General features: G+C 42.1%; 1 protein-coding gene across 1 annotated transcript in view; it reads left to right on the top strand.

The window, feature by feature from the left end:
• Window positions 1–18,443, top strand: part of LOC144798040 (uncharacterized) — a 38,228-nt gene extending 19,785 nt beyond the window's left edge. Inside the window, exon 4 of the mRNA XM_078668820.1 lies at window positions 18,031–18,443. Coding sequence (XP_078524946.1) covers window positions 18,031–18,443 — 413 coding nt within the window. The remainder of the gene's footprint in view (window positions 1–18,030) is intronic.
• Window positions 18,444–23,842: the final 5,399 nt, after the last annotated feature.

Here is a 23,842-nt window from a genome sequence, read left to right as displayed (position 1 = left end):
TTCAAAACAACCCCAACCTCACCCCTGAACCCTAAAAACAACCCCGCCCTGAGCCCTAAAAACAACCACGACTCCAGAAAACAACACAACCCCCTGAGCCCTAAAGACTACCCCAACCCTGAGCCCTAAAAACTTCCCCATCCCTTAAAAGCTAAAAAAAACCAGCCCTTGCCCTCTTACATTTCTGCATTGAGCTTTCTGTCCTGACGATTCCTGTTACTCTCCCCGCCCAGTCAGACATCTAGACCACCACTGCCTTAATCACTCATATGCATGGTTAAGGCATATGCATGGTTAAGGCTAGGGTGGTTCTGCTTGCGTGGAAGCAGCATGCGTGGCTCACCCCACGTTGTTAAGGCTGGTTCCCCCAAAACATCCCTCACGTGGAATTGTAGTGTAGCTCCTATTTTCCCAATAGGCTCTGCGCATTGGAATAGTACCTACAGCAGTAAAGGCCTAGGCCAGACGTTAACTAGGTCTACTACTGTCGATACTAGACTTAATTTTTGGGTTTGCCAGCTAAGCTCAGAGTTCGCTAGAAACTTTCTCGAATGTTCAAGGAAGGAATTAACTCCCCTGATTAGACAAGAAGGGATTTAGTTTCTGACAACCATAGAACATGACAACTTTGCTCTCCCCTAATCAAGAGTCAATCTCAAGAGTCGTGTGAGCACAAGGCAATTATTTTACTCAGTCAGTACGTGCATTCTTAGTCTCATCAGATTGTAGAGAAAAGGAAGAGACGGGCGTGTTCAATAAAAGATGTTATTTATTGATCAGTCTCTTTTCTCGTACAAGAGAAATGGATCGATATTATTGCAATATTTATAGTTAAGTAAAGTGCATACATTAAAAGCAATAGTATAAAATAATACTGTAAAAACATTGATATGGTTTCTGAGCCATATGATGTTTAAAATGATTAAAATATATTTACATACACATATACATTTGACTAAACGTACTCAACTGGTGTTTCTAAATACGCCTACCCCGTGTACCTGACCTAAGTCTAATGCGTGGGCGGGAATAGAAAGTTACAGTTTAAGTTAAGTTTGTTTTTGCCAAGTGAATAACTAAAGAATTCTCTGTGAGGGGTTATTCAGTTCTGTACCTGGAATTTAGGATGGATGAGGAATGGTATCTCTTTCTCTGCTCTCGATATTCCAGGCTGCCTGCGAGGGCTGCCCGAAAGCGCCGGTGCTGGGTCTCTCGGCTTGAGATAGCAGCGCGTCTCTCAGCGCGTCAGGAAGGCGGGGCTGCTGCCAGCGGGGTCTGCTTCTGCTCTCGGCTTCGGCAAGTATGGCTGCTCCGTCTTGTCACCACGCGTGTGTTTGCATAGGGCAAGGTCGGCAATATTTATACCTTAAAGGTGCCGAGATTGACGTAAGGATGGACATAGGTACGTCAATAAAGATGTCATACGACTTGCTCGTTAGCACATTCTTTACTAAAGTTCTCTGTGAAATCATAACAATGGCCGCACGGATTGTCCAGGTTGTCATAGGTTTGATTTGTTATGAGAACGTCGTATGCCTTATCAGGGGCTGGAGGAATGTCGCTTGTCTAATTAGATCTCAAGCGTTATGACCTAATCAGATAACACGTTCCTGTGCCGTAGTGTGACTGCGTCAGATAACGGTATCTGCATCATGGGGGTTTTCTTGCCTCATGGGCTGACTGTTAGTTAACTTGATAGTTAGTTTAACCAGAATAGGGTCAGGAATAGGGGGACTGATTCAGAACCTATAGAAATACACGACACCCACTCCACGCTAACTATGGTCATATCTACTAATCTATGCATAGTATAACATAGTACAACATACTATAGAGTATAGTGTATACCTTACCACCCCAAAATACATAAATGCATTTCGAAATTTTCAAATATACTGAAAAATTGCAGTCATATATATTGTATGCACATAAGCTATGAATTAAATGCAAAAGTAAACACGCATTTTTATGCACTATTGCTTATTGGTATATGAGAAATACACATGAAATGGCTCTTAATATGGCTATACAGAAAGGAAGTTCGAGACCATTTCATCACATAATAAAATATTTGTGAACATCCCAGCGGGCAGCTAAAGTCTATAAAGTATCTAAAAATAGAAATGTTAGTTCTCTAGGAATAGTTTCTTACTTTAAGCAGAAGATCAGTGTCCCGGGAAAAAATATGTAGAAAAATATTTTAAGGGGCTTGCTGAAAAAAATTGCTGTCCGTGAACTGGAGTGAAATTGTTCATGTGACTTTATTTTTAAAGTTGAAGGCCGAATTCAGGGAACGCCGTGTGCGAGTTTACTCAAAAGTCTCTATTTCTGTTCCGGAGAGAACATCATATCATTCAGGCTTTCGAAAAAACTGTCAACAGCTTCATGGGAAAGTTCCACTAAGTCGGAAATAGGGGTAACCATGCATTCGTGCGCATGATTGTCTCCATTGACATTCTGATTTGTATTGCTGACAGAAGGTCGTACCTGTTCGATGTTGCTTTCATCTTGAACTTCACTACTCTTCAATCGTAGTGGTGAAGATTCCAGGAATGCCGTCATCAGGATTGGCAGCCTTTGAGGGCAGCACACAGCGTGAACCTTGGTAGGAACCAACAGTGTATCTGCATCCACTGGCGCATCCGATTGTAGCGTCAGACAGGTGTCTAACACGCATTCTTCTCCGCATAGCAGACACCTTAGTACAGGTAAAACACACCTTTGCCACATTGGTCGAAATGATAGAAACCAAGTCATGTTTAGGTCTCTAAGCCGGGAGAGTCCCAGGATTTTTGATATCCGGTCCCGGTATCCAATGGCTAGGATCGTATCTTCCATTGTCGCGAGAGTTTGATCTGTGACATGGGTTGCCATAACGAAAAATAAGGACTAGGAATAGGATTCCTGCAATTAGTCCCAGGATCAGGGGAAGTCCGCCAAAAATCGAATGGACGAAATCTGGAAAAATACCCAGTATGGCTTTGAATGGTGTTAATGCCATCGAAAATACTGTCTTAAATACTTTTGAGACTCCAGTGGTATCAGAAATATTTAAGATTTCGCGTAGGATTTCCGCGAAATGTACGGGGGAATTAGTTGATAATAATGTATGTATCTCTGCAGTCGTCCTTGCGACTTGTAGATCATACGTTTCTTTTGATGACGTGAGCCTTGTAGGCGTCTGAAGAAGCACTGTTTTCATTCTGCTTAAAGTGTCTATTCGAATAGAAGTAATTTTCAAACTGGGCCATGCCCTTGCCTCCCTGTCTGGAAAAGAGCTGGGGAATAAAGAACGTCCACAGCACTTGACCTTCGCCGTTGTAGTGACTAGATAAGGAGTCCCGGGCATAAGACTACAACATCTGCGGTCTACAATAAGAATGTAACTCCCATTATAGAGTCTTTGAAAGAATGGTTCTATTTCAGTTGCAGGTGCGCCTTGCAGGTGACATGAAAGGTTGTATGAATTCCCTTCACAGGCTCCGTGCAAACTAATACCGTTACACAGAAGCGTGCCGCTTAGTGCCACTAAGAAACACTTTCTGTCCTTTATTACTGACACATGCATGTGAACAGGGCAGGTTCCAAGTTGTTTTAAGGTACCCCTTTCCCAATTTCTCGTACATGCCAGCCTGTATATATTTTTGGCAGTATTGAAACCTGAAGGTTGAGATTGGAATATTTATGATTCCGTGTATTATCCATTCACTGACAGGTCGTTCTGACAATGTCATTGGTAATCTTTCTAGTTTTTCAATGCTCAAGATTGTATAATCAGCACCCTTTTGCGCCATACCGATTTGTCTATCAGTAAGGTTAAAGATTTGGAATAGTGACGTTGTGTTGATTAAACGCCAAGGCACATAGCCTGAACGCAGATTTTGTAACGTCCAGCCAAGCTGTACAATGGAACGCAATTGTGACTGACCATGTTGTAATAACAGTAAGTCTTGCGATAATATATCGATTGCTGAAGACACAATGCTGTCCAATGAAAAAATTCTGGAGGACAGAGTCATTAACCCATTGTCCACTACAGAAAGTGATTTTTCCAAATTAATACGGTCAATTTCCCGTATTCTTTCTGCTGTCTCAATTTGAGTAACCTTCCAGGCCTCATTGTATGCTGCATATACAGAGGCTGCTATGAAACGCTTTTGACGCTGTTTGCGTGGTCCCAGTATGAAATCACGCAAGTCAGCACCATCAGTAAGTAAAGTTAGGTGTTGCTTAATTTCAGGCAGTGTGGAAGTCTGTAGCCATTGAAGGCATAATTTGCCCACACTGTAGGTTGTTATTATCCCTGGGTGATGTCTTTGGGGATATCTAGGGTCTGGCCTGGTCATTTTGAAACCCTGTGTTTTATTCAGGAATCTATCTTGACAGTGATTTGTATCTGTGGGCCAGATCAACCATTGTTTCCAATCAGGATGTGTTCTGTTTTGGTTTAGTATATGGTTTACGTCTATCTCTTCATCTGTATCAGAGCTATTGCTGAACATTGTTGGCTTTGGAATAGACGGTTTAATTAAATCTTTGATTTTGGCTAAGCCAAGACAGGTGGTTTGTTGAACAGTGTCATTTAAAAATATCATTTGTTCTGGGATCATGCAGGCTCTAAACAAAGCTTCTATACCCTGTACTTGCCATTCTTTTGTACCCCAAACACTTTTCAAATCAACATTTTTGTCCCAATAATCAAATCCAAATGTATTCATTTTTTCAAAGAATGAATCTGAATATATCAATTTTGTGTTGGTTATCATGGTTTTCATTCCTGTCTTGTTTGACAATTTAAAATAAAATGTTTCAGTATTACTTATGTTAAAACCTGAAAAATATGAATATTTGTCATACACGGTTCTAGAGCTTCCTTTTGGAGGTGTAGCACAATGTTCCCATTGATTATAATTTAAAACATTTCTAGGTTGTGCAGATTTATGTAAAAAATGGTTACCATAATGGTTATAGCAATACATACTATCATAATTTGTAGAACCTTGCAAATAATCATGTTTTGTAAATTTAGCAGACATTACTAAGTCCGACATCATATTGTTGATGCTTTCGAAGTCCCATTAATCAGCAAATGAGTTTGGTTTTGCAAAATCACTCAAGGAGATCTTGATTTGGTGTGGATATTTCAGGATCTCGACCGGACCATAAATTTCATAGTCAGTGTTGTCCCAGGCTACCCCACCAGGTATAGGATTGGCTGTGAAGTTGGCTGAAGAAAGTTCTCTTTTCTCGACGTGTGAAGATGTGTGTGGTTTGAGGACCAAGTTGATGTTCTGACTTGCTGTGTCCATTTTAGCATATTTTCCCTCAATGAAGCGTCCCAAAGTAAATACCATGATGAGCCAAAGTATGAGGATAAATGCACCAAAACCCACCCAAAATTCAATCCATGGAGAAACCAGATATGTTTCTTTCAGTTGTTTCAAAAGTTCCTTAGCTTTGTCTTTAAAGGATTTTGATGATGACTGTGTCTTTGATTCACTGAAGCCGTCAGAGGAATCATCGAAGTTGATGAAGTAACCGGATGCAGTTCTGTCAATTGTTCCAATTGGTTCAGGATTTTTGTTTTTTGCATTTTCACTTGGTACTTCAGTATAGATTGGTGTGTCTCTGCTAAATGTCTTTATTTGGGTTTTCAGAGGTCTGAGTTCTATTGCATTGTTGCATAGTCCTTCTTGTTCTTCTGCAGGCGTTTCGAATGTGATGAGCCTTTTTGATAGGACCTCTGTACTGGTAGCAAACCTTGGTGTTCTGCTACTTATTGGGAGTCCACTTGGCCTACTGTTTGTTATCGGCCACATGTTGTGGTTTTACCAGGTCGATGGATACAACTCTGTTCTCCTTTTTTCCAGCAAGTGGCGGTAGTACAACTGATCTTGTCCCGTTGACAGACAAGACAGGAACTGCTTTTCTGTAAGAAGGCCCAAATTCCTTCTTTACCGCGATCTTTTCCCTGACTAGATCCCCGACTTTTGGAATCCAGACAGGTCTTGCTGGGACAGGTGGTGATTCTTCAGTGGTTGTTGGCTGTTGTTTCAACTGTATGTTGCTCAGGTCTTTTCTTGTTTTGTTTAAGTCCTGTAAAATAGCCAAACGGTCTTTGACATCAAACTTTTTTTCTATTACCACTGAAGTCTGACTATCAAGGTCAGAGATCAACATCCTAGTTCCGAATAATAATTCGTACGGACTGAATCCCTTCAGAGAATTTCTTGGCAAGTTATTTAGACTACGTTGGACACTTATTAGATGTTTGACCCACCCAGCTCCCGAACCTAATATCCTTTCTATTATAGATTGCTTTCTGCCTTGGTTTTTTCTTTACACCATCCCGTACCCTCAGGAAGGAAGTGAGAAGATTCCCGCTGGGCTGTGCTCATTTGGCCATGTTTCCCCCCCAGGCTGGATTGCCTGAGTGAAAACAATGGTCGAACGTAGCATGCTCTTAGCGTATATGCCATTTAGACTCGCAAATCTTGTATAATAGTCCGGACATCAGCCGAGTGCTGTGGATCTACATTATAAGTGGAAACTAGCCTGTATATGTTAATCGCAAGCCATTCTTTTTACTGGTGATATTATCTGCCTTGATACGGCGAGGTATTAAACTGCTTCTCTCCCCACTGCGATCTCTGTTGCAGTTTGGGCAGTTTTTTACAAACATGGTGTAGTGCAGGCTCATGCCTGGCCACCAGTACCGTGATTGTAATTCTTCCAGAGAATCTTTTAATTTAAGGTGTCTGAGACCCTCGCCCATGTGTGCGTCTGCGATTAACAAGCTTCTCCTGTCCATGTTTGGAATCACTCTATCCCCCACTCCAGGGATTCGAGCAAAAGGGACGGAGTTTGCATCGATTATGTATGTATAATTGAGTGGATAGTTGATCGGTAACGCTGAGCAGTCGCCTTTTGATGACGTTTTCACCGCCAGCAATGTTTCACCGTCAATGTATTTTAATGTACGCTTTTTTCGATCTACGGGAGCCGATTTAGTGGCTGCCGCTGCGGCTGTTTCAGCCAATGAATTCCCCACAACGTGAACGCCATCACGTTGATGACTCAGTGAGTGAGTCACGTGAGTCTTTGGTAGTTCTTTTTGTAAAAGAGCTATTTGTTCCCAGAGCAGTCTCTGATTTATTGGTGCATCTGTGTCATCCTTGTAACCGTTCTGAATCCATGTCTGCAAATCCTTGTTATATGCTTTGACGCAGTAATATGAATCTGACACTATAAGTGTCGGGAATTCGCGATCCGCATTATCTAGCGCCATTTTCAAAGCTATTATTTCAGTTTGTTGTTCTGAATTAGTTTCTACTGAGTGTGATTTTGTTAATAGAGGTCTTAGTTTACCTCCGCGCCACACTTCTTTTGTAATCTCACATGTGGGATTGTATGCATGTTCTCCCCAAACGGAGGGTTGAGCATGTCCGTCTGTATAGATTACACAGGCGTAATGTCGTAGAGGCAGAATGTCGATTGGCAGAGGATACGTCTTTTCATATTTTAGATTTTTTAATTCTTCTAGTTCTGGATCAAAGTAGTAGTATACTTTGTCCGTTGTGATTGAATTCACCCATTGTATCCATTCCGGATTCAATGTTGTTGTTGGTAAATTACACGGTGTTGTTAGTGCCTCAAAGGCTGATTCTGCTGTTCCGACTGTGATATGTCTACCGTCAGCTATGTCTTTTTCTCTAGCTATTGCGGTTTGAACTGCACGAATGATTTTTTCTGTATTACTGAATTTCTGTTCAGCTTCTGTGTACATGTGTGATTTAAATGCAATTGGTACCTTTTCTCCCTCATTAGAGGTCAGGTACGTGAATCCGCATCTCCCTGGGATGACTCGGATCACAAGGTTGCGTGTGTTATCACGTGTTTCTAATTTTGTTTTAATTAGCATGTCTGTTTGTAAGGATCTCAAAATTTCTGTGTGTGTTTGAGTCCAATTGGATCTTTTAAAGTCTGGTTTAATTAGATCATAAAGGGGTTTGACCCTTTCTGCGTAATTTGCAATGTATGTTCTTCCGAAATTTAGGAAGCCTAGAATTGACTGTAGGTTTTTTAGTGTTTTAGGGGCTTGGATTACGGCACATTTCTCTAGGAAATTGTCTGCCAGGCTTTTGCCTTCACTTGATAACTCATATCCTAAGAATAGGACCGTCAGATGGGCAATTCTGGACTTTTTGAAGTTGAATTTGTAACCCTCTGCAGCGAACCCAAGTATTATGGTGTTCACTCTTTTCAAGTGGGTATCCAAGTCATCATCTGTTAAGTAAATGTCATCTACATAAGATAATGCCTCATCATCATATAGTTGTAGTAATTCTGTTACTCTCGCTGAGAATACCCCCGGGCTGTTCTTGTACCCCTGGGCTAACCGACAGAATTGTTTTTGAGTGCCATTTACTGAGAATGCAGTTAAATATCTGCTCTCTGGTGCTATGTTTTGACAAAAGAATCCATTGGAGATGTCCAAGGTTGTTTTGTATTTTTTGCGCACTATGTTATTCATTAGTGCAGCACTGTGTGAGTTTTGCACTGCAAAAGTTTTGCAACATGTGTTAAGGTGTCGGTAATCCAAAACTAGACGATATGAATTGTCTGGTTTGGAGACCGGAAACAAAGGATTGTTCATTTGTGAGGTGCAAGTTTCAATCACCCCCTGGTATTCTAGCTGGTCTAGTATTTCATTTACTTGTTTTTTAGCTTCTTGCTTAATTGGGTACTGCCTTTGTGCAGTAGGTTGTGATTTTAACTGGATTTTGTGAGGAGGAGAATCCTCATCCCATCCTACATGATTTTTATATAAAGCAGGTGCTAAGGCCACTGCCCACTTTCTAGCAAGTGTGTATTTTTTATGAATCGGGATTTGATTCGAGAAGGCAGGCATAATTACTTCTGCGCCATGAGGGCACTCCCTGACAAACTCTGGTGGCCAGTCTTTTTCAGCTAGAAGGATGTCATAACCCTTTGAGAGGTTATCCCAAAATAGTCCCCTTATTTTCCTAGTCTTATCTCCCTCTATACGTAATGTTATTTCGTATATCTTGTGGGGCTTGCTAACCCTGGTGTCTGCAGTTTCCACTTGAAGGTATTCATTCGTGTCCACTGTCTCCAGATGATTCATAAGGACTTTGCGAGCTATGCTCACCTCTGCTGCGCTGTCTAGCATTGTCTGAGCCCACTCTCCGTTTTTCAGTTGTGTCCTCAGTATTCTCGGCATTGTTAACTACCTTGATACTGGCTACCTTCTTTTTTGGAAATTGTAATTTCTTTTTTAGCTGAGCAGGTTCCTTGTCTTTGGACTTGGCGTGCTCTTCTGATCGTCCTCTTCTTTCCGATTTCTGCGAGGAAGTCTGAAAAGATTGAGAGGGACGTGTATCAATGTCTTGATATCTATCAGGTTTTTTAATATTATCCCTATTTCTAAGGTTATATCTATTCCCAGGGGGGTCACTCTGCGGTGACCTCTGTCTTTGGTTTGGAGATTTCTCTCTTCGCCTGGGAGACCTCCCTCGGGACTGGAATTTCTTTTCTTTAGGATTGGATTGTTTATTTCCATCCCAGTTCTTTTTTGGTGAATTATTATTATTAAAAAATATTTTTTCTGGACTTGTAGTCAGTTGCGGTTTTACTGGTATTCCACCTAGACTATCTCTGCCTAGTTCTTCATAGGATTTTTCTATGATTCTGGCAATTTCAGCTGGTTGGTCTGCTATATCTGTCTCTTTTAACCTCTGGCGGATCGCCACGTTTGCTGCTTCACCTTTTATGTTGGCTAATAATATAGCCGAGACCTGCTTGAAGTCTTTTAGTAATTTCATACCAAGAGTTAAAGCAGGTTCTGGACCGTATTCATCTTGAATTTGTTTTAGCACATCTGGTATTACCGAAATGGATGGAACACCGTGCGTTTTTGTGTAGATGGAAGCAAAGACTGTACCCCAAGTGTCACAGTCCTCAATGTGTGGTGCGATTCCCATTGGGAGACATATAGTCAGAATCCTGTGTTTTTCTAATGGGGTGGTGTCAGGAAACACCGCCTCTATTTGGGTGATTTTCTGTGCCAACCAGAATGGTATTTGTTCCCGTTTAGCTGGAACTTTACCTAGGCAGGATTGGATGTTCTGTGGTGTAATTTTATTTGTGTTCCCCTGGTGAGGGGTCAGCTGTGGAAGTTTAATCGCTGGCTGAATTGTTGAAGTCCGCATTACATACTGAACTAATTGTCTATGAATTTTTAGTAGTTGTTTTAGCTGTATTAACAGCTCTGCTGTAGACATTCCTTCGATGTCTGGGTGTGGTGTGTATCCGGCCAAGACCGGCCACGTTGCTCCTGGTCTACCTAAAGGACCGAGCCTTGTAATGTGATTATTATGTTTTAGGGCGCCATCAAATAAGAGCAAATGCTCTTGGAATTTGAGTGGTACTTCCACCTCCTCGAAAGGAGTGTACGTTTCAGGAGGTTCCTCTACTTTGTAATAGTGGAAGTACTTTGTTACAGCATTTGCTGCTGGAAAATGTATCCATGAATAGTATACCTCTGTCTGCCGATATTCGTGTGCCTCGATTACGAATATGACTGTGCCACCTCTAGGTGTCAGTCCATTTTCTATAAGTTTTAGAGTTATAGATCTCCTTTTGATGACCGGAATGAGTATTATTTCCGCGTCTGCTGCTTGCATGGTAGCATCAGCATCTGCGAGTTCAGTTGCTAATCTAACTGCCTCTCTTTCATCATCACTCTCTGCCATTTTACAGACAGGATGGTATTATGTTTGTTTGCAGATCAGGTTTCTTTATGGAAACAGAGATTAGATGCACAATATTTTGCAACTGTTTTTATCCTTCAACGTTGACTAGACCAAGAACCATACATAGGAGTTCCCTCCTGCGAGGTTTTGGAGGATATAACCTTTCACCCACTCCAGACGTCTTTGGAGTATTTGGGAAAAGGGGTCTGAGTGAGAAAGCACGACTGAGTTACTCTAAATGTCTTACGTTAGTTTTATCGCCCTTTCCAAACGGTTTGGGCGCCATGTAGTGTAGCTCCTATTTTCCCAATAGGCTCTGCGCATTGGAATAGTACCTACAGCAGTAAAGGCCTAGGCCAGACGTTAACTAGGTCTACTACTGTCGATACTAGACTTAATTTTTGGGTTTGCCAGCTAAGCTCAGAGTTCGCTAGAAACTTTCTCGAATGTTCAAGGAAGGAATTAACTCCCCTGATTAGACAAGAAGGGATTTAGTTTCTGACAACCATAGAACATGACAACTTTGCTCTCCCCTAATCAAGAGTCAATCTCAAGAGTCGTGTGAGCACAAGGCAATTATTTTACTCAGTCAGTACGTGCATTCTTAGTCTCATCAGATTGTAGAGAAAAGGAAGAGACGGGCGTGTTCAATAAAAGATGTTATTTATTGATCAGTCTCTTTTCTCGTACAAGAGAAATGGATCGATATTATTGCAATATTTATAGTTAAGTAAAGTGCATACATTAAAAGCAATAGTATAAAATAATACTGTAAAAACATTGATATGGTTTCTGAGCCATATGATGTTTAAAATGATTAAAATATATTTACATACACATATACATTTGACTAAACGTACTCAACTGGTGTTTCTAAATACGCCTACCCCGTGTACCTGACCTAAGTCTAATGCGTGGGCGGGAATAGAAAGTTACAGTTTAAGTTAAGTTTGTTTTTGCCAAGTGAATAACTAAAGAATTCTCTGTGAGGGGTTATTCAGTTCTGTACCTGGAATTTAGGATGGATGAGGAATGGTATCTCTTTCTCTGCTCTCGATATTCCAGGCTGCCTGCGAGGGCTGCCCGAAAGCGCCGGTGCTGGGTCTCTCGGCTTGAGATAGCAGCGCGTCTCTCAGCGCGTCAGGAAGGCGGGGCTGCTGCCAGCGGGGTCTGCTTCTGCTCTCGGCTTCGGCAAGTATGGCTGCTCCATCTTGTCACCACGCGTGTGTTTGCAAAGGGCAAGGTCGGGAATATTTATACCTTAAAGGTGCCGAGATTGACGTAAGGATGGACATAGGTACGTCAATAAAGATGTCATACGACTTGCTCGTTAGCACATTCTTTACTAAAGTTCTCTGTGAAATCAAAACAATGGCCGCACGGATTGTCCAGGTTGTCATAGGTTTGATTTGTTATGAGAACGTCGTATGCCTTATCAGGGGCTGGAGGAATGTCGCTTGTCTAATTAGATCTCAAGCGTTATGACCTAATCAGATAACACGTTCCTGTGCCGTAGTGTGACTGCGTCAGATAACGGTATCTGCATCATGGGGGTTTTCTTGCCTCATGGGCTGACTGTTAGTTAACTTGATAGTTAGTTTAACCAGAATAGGGTCAGGAATAGGGGGACTGATTCAAAACCTATAGAAATACACGACAGAATCTTGCATTAAAACGGCATACAATCAACCTTTGCTATCACATAAATGCCACAATTATAGCAATGTGCCAGAAGTATCAGGAAGCAAAAGAAAGCAAGGGAAAGAGGTACTCTGTCTCTTAATTTTCAAATTTGATAGGTGCCTGGCAACCTCCCTTGTTTCTTTGGCTTTCTGATGCCATTTCTGTTTGTCACCCGGCCTTGCGCTCCCAACACTTCGTTATTTTCCTCCTTCCCACTTCCCGTTCCCCTTGATCCCTTCCTTCCTTACAGAATCCTTGTGCTTCCTTGTAAACTTTGCATGCTGGTGATTCAAACGTCATCCTCATTATTACCTGAACCTCATTGACCACTTGGCATCCTAAAGTTGTCTTCCAGTTGACATGAAGACTCCTTGTCATCTATACAGTTCTGCCCTCATGCTTCTTGGCATCCTGGGCTCCGGTCTGGGATCCTAGTACAATCTGGGCTTGTTAATGTCTCCCAGTGCTAAGTCAGGGGTAATCTCCTCACACAGAAGTTACTTTGTCATATTTGTTGCACCTACACATTTTCTGAAGTCTGTATAACTCATTCTTGTTTTGTCAAGATTACTGAGCAATCATTTTGTGACAGTCCAAGGCTGCTGTTGGCACCATTCTGAACCAGTTCCTCTGGTTTCTTACCCTTTTTGTGGTGTTGTGATGCGCAGGAATGTTCATTGTAAGTTTCACATTCCTGTATGGAATGCATGTGCTTGAGGTGCTGGCAGTGATTCCTGATGCTGTTAAGATGTAACACGAATAAACCACAGCTCCTAATTACACCCAGCAATTGTTTGTGAAATCACTTGATGATTTACTTCAAACCTATTTTAACTACTGTGTCATCTCGTGTAAGCCAGAGACCTGCTGCTTAAGGGAGACAGTGGTACCAGACTCCATCACACAACAGTACCAGACTCCACGACAGCAGCGGATCAAGTGATGCTTTTGGGGTCGAGGTAACCTGTTCTGTTTACTGGAGGAGCTGAGGAACCTAGCAGCGTTGGAACCTTAGAGCAATGTTTAAGGCCGGTAAGCGCTGGATGTTAAGTGCTATGTCAACGCGGTGTTGAGGTTTGGAAAATTCAACCAAGTATAAAATAAAAGCAAATGTGGGGAGGCGGTGTGTGTTGAAATAGTTTGTGACAATGTTTTTTTCAAAAGGATTAACTTTAAAAACAGCGCATCCACTTATGGGTAAGCCGTGGAATTTGAATTTTGACTGTCAGATTAGTGCTGTTCACCATTTTGCCTGGGTGTTCCTTGCACCACCACATGAGCACTGATGCTTTGTTGTGGCCGTCAATGTGACGTAGCTGGCAGTGACGTGCGCACTACTTTAGTATAGGCAAGCAGGGGCGGCTGGTGACATTTTACAGTGGTGAGGCGCAAACTGATTTGCGCGTGCGGGCCCCAGGCCACTCAGGCCGGCGGCGACCCCCCCGACCCACATACACAACACTCAAAGAAATGTATTCACACACGCATACACACAAACACATCCATTCACAACACTCTCCACCAAACATTCATGCATACACGCACGCTCGCACCAAACACTTTAAAATAAAAGAAAAACACACACTCTTACCTTGCTGCCGGTCCCAGTCCGCGCCACCTCTGGGCTCTGCTCCCCACACCTCACAGGCTCACAGCGCCCCTGGCCAATCCTGGCGCCAGGGGCACAGGTACCTTCTTGCCCGCAGCACGCCCATTAGGGCTCCTAATGGGCATGCGCAATGCCGCAAAAACACAAGTGCGCATGCGTGGGCACGGGTAAAAATTCACCCTCTGTCCCCACTCATGCGCACTTGTGTTGCCGCCTGTACAATCATGTCAATCAATCAACATGACGCCCACCCGGCGGTCTGATGTCATGTTGATTCATTGACATGATTGTCACAGTTTTAACTCAAAAACGCCGAGGGAGCTGTGGGCGGCTTTGGGCAGAGGGGGCTACGCCCCCGCGCCCCAATGGACGAACCGCACCTGCCGGGACGGTGCAGGCGCCATCTTTTAGACGTACAGTGGCACATATGAGTGCCTCTGAAGGAAAGGGCACACTGTCAAAGAGTGCACGCACCATTTGAAGTTTCCACAAGCAGCATCGGTTGGCATGCAATAAATGACGCATGCACTGTCAAAGAGTCAGTTCAGGCGGTGCTTTGTGGGCCCCATGTTTAAAAAAAGCTCTTGGAGAAAAAACGGGTTTTACAGTATCAGTGACACACACACTCATCAGCTTGTTTAGTGAATTTGGTATCATTTCACAGCGCGCACTGATTACAAAAAAACGGCGTGGCAGTCATAAGCGGACAACAAAACTTGAAAATTGTGCAGTTTGGCAGTACTATATGCACATAATTATACAAACATGGACATTTTGATTTTAGTAGTGAAGTTTAAGTTATGTGGGGGAAATTCATTTTTGTTGAGTGTAAACACTGGCGGCAACAGCAGCTGTGCAGAGTGTTAATGCACGCTCACCATTTTGGCAAAAGCCAAGTGATCTTCCTATCAAATGGAGAATCTGGTAAAGGGTGTTCACAAAATATTTGGGTGCCTTGGGGGTAATAGTCAATACAAAGTTTATTGTGTAGATTACTTAAAACCATGACAATAGAAAACATTTAAGAAAAAACACAATTTTACAGAAGCAAAGTAAAATGCTAGTTACATGTCAAAACCATATGCAATATGAACAGCTTATTGTGCCCGAGGAAAGGAAGCACTTGGTATACAGACGTTCTCTCTGCCATCTTCCCTTTCCCATGTCTGTTATGAAAATAATGAATAAGAGTAAGTTAAAAAACCTTCCATAAAATAAATAAAAAGTTTACAACAAGAAAAGACTCAATTATGGCGTAGGCTAACTCTTCTGTGCATCAATGTCCGTTATTCATGGGTTGAGGGTTAATACATAATTGTCTCAGTGCTTTGTATAGAGTTTTTTAGGAAGTCCTGTGCAGCTTTAAAAAATTTACCTATTCTTGCCACTTCAGGGGGGACCATTGTGCTAAAAATCCAGTTCATTGCTTGGTTGCATGTTCTTATGCCGTGAATTAAAAAGAGTGGCTTTAGTAAAGTTCGACGGCAATCAAGCAAGATCGGACAGCTGCACAATAAATGTAAAAGAGATTCTGATTTGTAGCCACAGAGTCTGCACTTGTCTACTTTAGAAAGCAGCGGCCAGTTAGGATTAAAATCTTTGATTTGTAATGCCAGCATCCTTACTGCCAAGATTTTAGTCAGGCAGGCTTTCCCTATAGTACAATTGAGGTAAGGTTGTGCCCTAAGTCCAACTTGACTTTCATTGTTGTATGACGCTGCCAGGGCCCTTAGTGGTGAAGTGGTATTAATTTTTTGCAGGTCCATGGTCTTGGAAAGTAATCTAGTCTGTTTTTTCATTATACTTTTTATTGCAGCGAACGTAAATGAAGAAGTAGTTAAAGTGGTCAAGTCGATTTGTAAAGTTTCTACTGATGTCCTTAAATAAGTGGACCATGGATTGATTTTATGTTTGAAGATATCTTGCAAAATAAATTTCAGGGTGCCCGGTGTTGTCGTGATACATCTGTGATAGTACTTTACAAAAGACCCCATACTTGACCATGTGATGCCCTCCAGGCCAAATTCAGGTCTCACCAAGGGTCCCCTGGTATAACAGGGCAATTTAAACACTCTTTTGTATATTTTTAGATGTCATTTTTCGATGGTGTTGGTGAGCTGACCTGGAAAGGCCTCACTGCCGTAGGTAATTGCAGATGGTAATACTGCCCTGAGTACCTTTCTACCTGGCGCAGAGGATGGACTTTCAAGGGCAGCATGTAATTGGCACAGTCTTGTGGTTATTAACGCTGCCTTGTTCTTTATGTGACGCTTGTGTGTTGGGGGTAATAGATATTGTCCTGAAAGGAAAAGGTTTTTATTGGAACACAGTTTGGGTGTTTCGGATGGCAGGCAATTTATGAACACTTTCTGGCAATCCATATGGGTTCTGATGAGGAAAACGAGACTGATGAGTACCAAGAGGCTGTGAGGAAATTTGAAAATTGTTTGACAGGCAACCAAGCCTGATAGTCAATAGGCACAAGTTCTTTACTGAACCAGGAAGAGTCAATAGATTCATATGTGGCAGACTCACATATGTTGGCTGCTGATAGTGAATTTGGGGAATTCACATCTTAACTCTTAGGAGACCAATGTTGGAAAAAAACTGTCCAAGAGAAATTACTCACTCATATGCGGAGATTGTTGTGGATGGAAAAAAATTTAACCTACTAGTGGATTCTGGCACCAAAATGACTATCATTACGGAGAATTTGTTTACTAGCAATTGGTGGAAAAAAGAACTCTTACCACCAGATAGGAGCCTGTATCATATGGAGGAAAGAAAATTGATTTAGTGGGCTATTTTCAAAGTCATTAAAATTGAAGAGCAGAAGCATTGTTTTTGGAAAAGTGTATGTGGCAAGAAAGGGACTAAGGGCCTCATAAGAGTACAGCGGTCCTCAGGATTGCCGTACTCAGGGTGGCAGTCTGACCACCACTGTCGGTCCGCCTGCAGTATTCTGAGGGTGGCAGTCAGACCGTCACAAAACCACTGACTATGCCTGGATCAAGGATGCTACTGTGCCAGTGATCTGCAACCAGCCTCAATATTTAGGCGGTGCCAATGCCGGCACCGCCAAGCATATTACGAGTTGGCTTTCTACTGCCCTTTTCATGGTGGTTAGCCCACAATGAAAACAGTAGTGGAGAGGCAACTAAGGCTCCCCAGCCAGATTTTGTCCTGGGGGTTAATGCAGGGGGACACATTTCACATGTTGTGCCCCCCTGTAATTGGACCCCGTTCCTGCATGGTGTGGCATACATGCCAAACCTTGCAGGAACGTGCTCTGGCACTGTTGCAGCAGCAGTCTGCTGTTAAGGCTCTCCTATAAGCTGTATACAGCTACTGCTGTGAGGCCGCTGCAGCAACGCCCGCCCACCCTAGATAATACTCGTAATCCGGTTGGTGGGTGCACCATGGGCTGGGCAGTGGCGGGCCGACAGGTGGCCCATCAAACTTGTAATAAGGCCCTAAACATTTTCAGATGATATCATCAAGGTTTGTTCTGAATAACACTGGCACCTGAAAGGAAAATAAATGTGTCAATTGTGAATAACGAGAAACAGGTGCGCCAAGCTATGGTTGAAGATAATTGCATGGTGGTGGAAATAATTAAAGAAGAGTTTAAATGCAGTTTGGAGAAAATCAAAGGATTTAAACATGAGATCCATGTGAAGGAATGGGTGGTGCCTGTTAAACATAGGATGAGAAATGTGCCTTTCAGCATTAGTGAGGAATTTGCGGAGATGTTGAGGAAAATGTTCACGGATGTATTGATTGAACTCATCACTGTGGTTATCCCCATTATTTATTGGTTCGAAAAAAATAAAGAGTTAAGAATTTGTGTTGACCTCAGAATTTTAAACAAGGTCATATAGGTAGACTCTCCTCTGTTACCATTCATGGATAACAGTGTTACAATTGTTTCAAATTCACATGTATTTAGTAATATTGACTTAGAATTAGCCTATAACCAGGTTCAGTTAGACCAAGTGAGCAGACATCATATGCCTTTTGTTTCTCCAATTGGAATGTTTCAGTTCCAGAGGATGCCTTTTGGGTTGGCTTCGGCTGCATCCTTCTTTCACCGCATTATGGAGTCTGTATTACAGGGTATCAAAGATGAGGTCACATTTCAGGATGACATACTGAAAGCAGTAAGGGATATACAGGAGCATGATGGAGTGTTACAGACAGTTTTAGATAGAGTTGACAAGGCAGGTATTGTTGTGAATATTGAGATGTGCGTTCTTGCATATACAAGCATGAAATATCTGGGTCACGTGATATCAGAGAAAGTGGTTGAACCATGTCCAGGGTTTGTGGATGCCATCAGACAAGCTACTGTTCCAGAGAACAAGGAACAAGTTTAGCGTTTTGGGGTGACTGTGAGTTATGTTCAAAGTTTATCAGAGGTTTTTCAGCCAGGACAGAAAACGTATGTGTTTTGCTAAAAAAAAAACGTTTTTGAGTGGAATGCGTTGTGCAATTTGTCTATTGACACCAATTCCATTCAAACAGGTCAATGGAGATGTCCAGTGCCTCAAAATTGTCTGCAAGGTTTGTGAAACTGACAGGCACAGGCAGTCACACAGTAAAGAGACAGCATCTTGGTTCTCAGGCCTCAAAGCCTATGAACAACAGAGAAAACTTTCCCCAGCTCATCCCATAACAATTTTCACCCACAAACCCAAAGGTCAACACACATTCTCATTGTAAAAAGAAAAGTATCTTTTTACCTCTTCGATTGAATAGGGGTGAAAGAAGTTCTGTCAAGGGTTGCAATAATTACAGGCCAAAAGAAAATTCTTAAAACTAGAATAACAGACACCAGTTTCCAGCATTATATAACACTCCACCTCTAGAAACTCTGGACACATAGTTACCCTTAAATAGAATAAATCTACAGCAGCGTTACTTCCTTTTCTGACATTGCCTACAAAGCACGTCCAGTGAAGGCTCCAATAGGAATTTACATGATTGATCCACCTTAATTACATCAATGCACTCTTTCGGGAATTAGATTATATATAATTCATAGAGCTACTTCCAGTCATGTACTTCATATATAAATGACTTCTATAGCTTTCACTAGTGATGGAGTGACATCACTGCACCTAAATGAACAATGACTACTTCATATTTATACTGACCAAATGTCTCTAAGAATATCATACCCCAAACACATATCCCTGTAAAATCATTTTGAAATATCTCATAATCTGCAGAATTCAACATTATTGCTTCAGTATCTTATGAAATGAGATACTCTCAAAAGCGAAAAACATGGGAACAAGAACTATCACCTGATAATGATACTGAACCATTCAGGTCAAGCATTGCAATACTGATAAAATAATATTCAAATATGTATAACATAAAATAACTAACAGCCGCAGCATGGCTCCTGAAAACAATGGACATGAGACTTAAGGAGTTAAATGTAGGATACTACATTTTGCAATGTGAAGGTGTTAACTATGACATTAATGACAACTTAGCATGAAAGTAATAAATGTGTACTTGATTTACCAATGTTGCATTGGAAGAATTGCACAGAGGCAGTGTGAAAAACCCCAAAAGTGTTGCTATATTCAGATCTGAAGCTCAACAAAAGATAAAATCTGGGGAAACTGATATGGGCAATACTATGAATACAGACCCACTAATTTTGAATAGTCATGAGAGCACATATGTAGCATTGCATGAGGGAGTCTAGTCAATTTAGTCCCGTGAAGTACTTCTACCTGGGAGAGATACACTGATAGGTTCTTTTCTCCTTTATGTTCTGACAAAAAGAGACTACATTTGAATGAAAATGGAACTCTATTCATTCTAAACTCCGGTGTACATATGTTTTCTTCTTTGTGAGACTCTAGCAGGTATTTTTTGTACACCCCCAAACAAAACACGTGTTTATACCCAATACAGATCTTATACCTCTGCTCATCACTTGTGTTTGTTTCACCCCTCAGCTCCTCTGGCCCCCTCGAAAACATCAAGTTGCAAAACATCTCACACTTTCCCTCAGTCTTCCTAGGTTTCTCTCGTTTCCACAGTCAAGAACATCCTGTTGAGAAAACACTGCAGAAAACAAGCATTAGGCACACGAAAAATAAAACAGAAAGCATAAAAATAACACCATCACTGCGCTTAGATGGGGCCAACTCCTAGACGGCACTGATTTAATTTCTTGGCAGCACATGCAGGGGATTTCTAAGGGGGCGGCATCAAAATTTAAATTCTACCAGTTAATGAGCTGGGCAAAAACGCTGGGTAAAGACGGAAAGGGGAAGCAATTCTGGGAATCTAAGAAATGTTCACATCCCCTCCTGCGGAAAGAGGTATCAGAGTGGTATTGGAAACTGATATAGGCCTCAGATGAGGTGCAAGCTTCGTTGGTAGAGACTTGGAGGAGGGTACTGCTGGCTTTTGACCTTGACCAGTTATGGCTAGTATCTATGTCTCATTTATGGTCATATGTAAAGTCTGCCCTACTCAGGAAGAACCATCTCTTTACTGAGTCCACAAGGTTTACTGGACGCCTCAGAGACTCTCCAAACTGGGAACTCAGGCAGTGCAAAAGTGCCCCAAGTGCGACAAGGTCAACGCAAACGAAGCCCACATGTTTTGGCAGTGTCCCTCAATCCAGATATTCTGGCCGAAAGTGGGTATGACTTTCTCTGGAATTTTAGGTCACGAATTTAAGGTGAGCTTGGCGTTGGTAATTTTTGGCGTGGTGCCAGATGGTGAGGGAAATAGGATTTTTTTGAAAGCACACAAAGCCCTTGTATTTATATTAATTCGCCTTGCAAGTAGAGAGCTCTGAATTAAATGGATAACGCCCAACCCCCCTCCCCCAGCGGTAGACTGGGTGAGATCAATACAAAAAATTGCAAATTTAGACCAAGCTACAGAAATACTAATAGAACGAAGTGGGACCTATGGGATAATTGGGTTAAAACAGCATGCCATTGACTTGTTTTCTTTTCTTTCCTCTCTCTTTTTTCTTTCTCTTTGCATATAATTCTTTTCATTTTGTCTCATTCTTTATGTTATATTATTGGTCCAATGATTAACAATATGATATACAGGTAGCTTGGACGGGGGGAGTCGAGTTTCCCACACTCTAGCAGAGGTCTAACTTTTAGGACCTGTATAGAGGAGTCGGATTCTTGTCTGCAGCACACTCAAGACTTGGGATGTCATACATCCCTCCTTTTGGAGAGAGGCTGGGATCTTATTTTCAGTTGCAGCCGCCTGGATCCTCTGACACCTAATATGAAAATTGACAAATGAGGACAAGAAAAACTGGGATGGCTCCCAACAGTACACTATAAAGGGAGCAGACATGCGTTTACAGAGTTGAGGAACTTTCCTGTGTCATGGCTGTGGATGCTGTAAACTGGTAAGCTGCCTTGGTATTCTCTGTAAGATCATGTATGTGGTCAGTGGTGTATTTTCTTGACAGAGCAAATCTAATTGACAATGCCTCCTTGTGGACAAGATCATCTTTGTGTGATATTTCTGATGTATGAGTGGTCATTTCTCAGTTCTAGCGAGTTGCTTCCCAGTGCAGTGCTCTCAGGATAGTGTAGCATCTGAAACTAGAAGAGACACAAGGTGTTGTGCCCAGTGGTAGGCAGTGCTGGTACTGGGGTGGAGGAGATGATGTGGTTAAAATAGATGATGCTCTGCATTGAGCAAACAGGACAGCAAATGTTTACCCTTTTTGTGCAAAGATCAAACAATCTTGCTGCCATGATAAGATGAAGGTGGTGAGGGGGTTGCACATAACTTTGAGAGCTTTGTGGAAGAAGGAATAATGTGACAGTTCAATTATGAGGTCAGCAATCTTTTCTTGCTTGATTATTAGACTGTTGACCAGGGTCTTGGTCCAGTAAAATAAGAGGATTAGACTGATTTTTCTGCTGTTAAGGATTTGTAATCAAACAGAATTATTGGCGATGGAGTTTGACAGATATATGTTGTTTTCAAGGTAAAGCCCAGGATACTTGAAAAGAGTGTGTTGGTTAGGAAGAGAGGAAGCCAGCAGTGAAGTGGAGACAGGGTGTTGTAATTTAGCAATGATTAGGTTAAGCATTAGCAGAAGACATCTTGTATTTAGAGACTATCGTGTCCGTTTACGGACTCCATTTAGTATTTCTATCTGCCATTTTGTTTGCCATGTGCTCTCCATGTGCTCTGTCCTACCTTACTGTCAACTGCTCTTGAAACCTGCCTAGAGACAAGATATATTTAGTCTCCTCTGCTTCGCACATGCTCAGTTGAGCATACAGCTGTCCCCAACTTGTAACTGTCAAGATGTGTCCACCAGAATTAGCTAACTGTCAGTCCCTCCCACTTGTTGCTAGCACACTCTCTGTATGACCTTATATGTATTTGAAACCAGCATTCTGTACCTTGTACCGCCTTCATTTGAGCCCCTGTGTGGGTATAAAAGGACCAAGCTCCTTCCAGTCAGTGTGCAACCTCATACTCTACCGAAGGGTGTTGTGTGAATGTAGTTCCACCTCATGAGGTTTAATAAACTTTGTCTTTTCTATTCCAGTTTCTGTGCCAACTTCTTGCTATTGGTCCTAGGACTCTGTGTACTGTAGAGAAGGGCGAATCCCTTGCACTGGTAGGCCTGACTGAGGCTTGATACCACAAATTGGCGCTTCCAACGTGGGGCTCATCGGTGACTCGGATGCCTGAAGGAGTGGTCGAGACAAAGGATTGGAATCTCGCTTTGGACGTGATCACTGCCGGAGGAGACCCGAGTCTTGGCATCCACGGCATTTTCCCTTTCTTTCTGATCTGACCATCCAGGTGGCGCCGGTCCTCAACTGAGATCTCTACTATTGATTCACCGTGCAGTGACCATTTGGTCGATTTGAGAACTTGGCAGTAGGAACCTGGACACCATTTGATTGGTAAGAGCCGTTCTGCGGCACTTTCTGTTGGTTTTGATGCCTTTGATTGGTAAGGTAGTTTAGTAACACTTACTGCGGATTTGTTTGTGAAATTGGCCAATATTGAATCTCGTTTGATAAATATATATATATATGTGTTGCAATACATATAGGCAGGTAATGAGGACATTTTTCTCTATTTAAAATTGTTTGAACGGCGCAACGTACGAAGAGTACCTTAAGCGCTACTTTTTCTAATCAGTTTCTGGTTGATACAGGAGCTACTTGTAGCGCCTTGTCTAAACACTTGATTCCAGGGGCTCCCCTGTCTGGCTTAACTATTACATCAATAGGTTTTCGATGGAACATCTTCCCTTAGCCCATTGTCACAGCCACTTGAACTCCATGTTGATAATTTTACTGCTATTTAACAACAAGAGAGGGAGGGAAGTAGAAGTACACTCTCAGTCCCCCCGGGAATCAATTTTAAACAACAAAAGAGTGTAAATCAATGCATGTGTAGGAGCACAAAAGGGAGAGGATGGATGAAACAAATCTATTAGATTTGCATAGAAAGCCCTTACTCACCATCCTGGATGGTGACATGCTTCATCATCGGGCCCACCGGGAGAAGCCGAATGCCTCCCCGGTGTGCTTCAACATCAGATTTACTACGGAGCTGGTTTTTGTGAGGGACGTGTAGGTGTGAAAGGTTAAAAATGTACAGATTGTGTCTCACATAAAATTTGTATTCTGTGGCCAATCTGACATAATAAAAACAATATGTGTGGAAACTACCAAGTTAATTGTTTGGTTATTTCTTCTTAAAGTGGGGTCAACATGTTTCTGCCCGTCTA

Source organism: Lissotriton helveticus, chromosome 12, assembly GCF_964261635.1.
Source record: "Lissotriton helveticus chromosome 12, aLisHel1.1, whole genome shotgun sequence".
NCBI lineage: Eukaryota > Metazoa > Chordata > Amphibia > Caudata > Salamandridae > Lissotriton > Lissotriton helveticus.
This window is presented reverse-complemented; position numbering and strand designations above follow the sequence as displayed.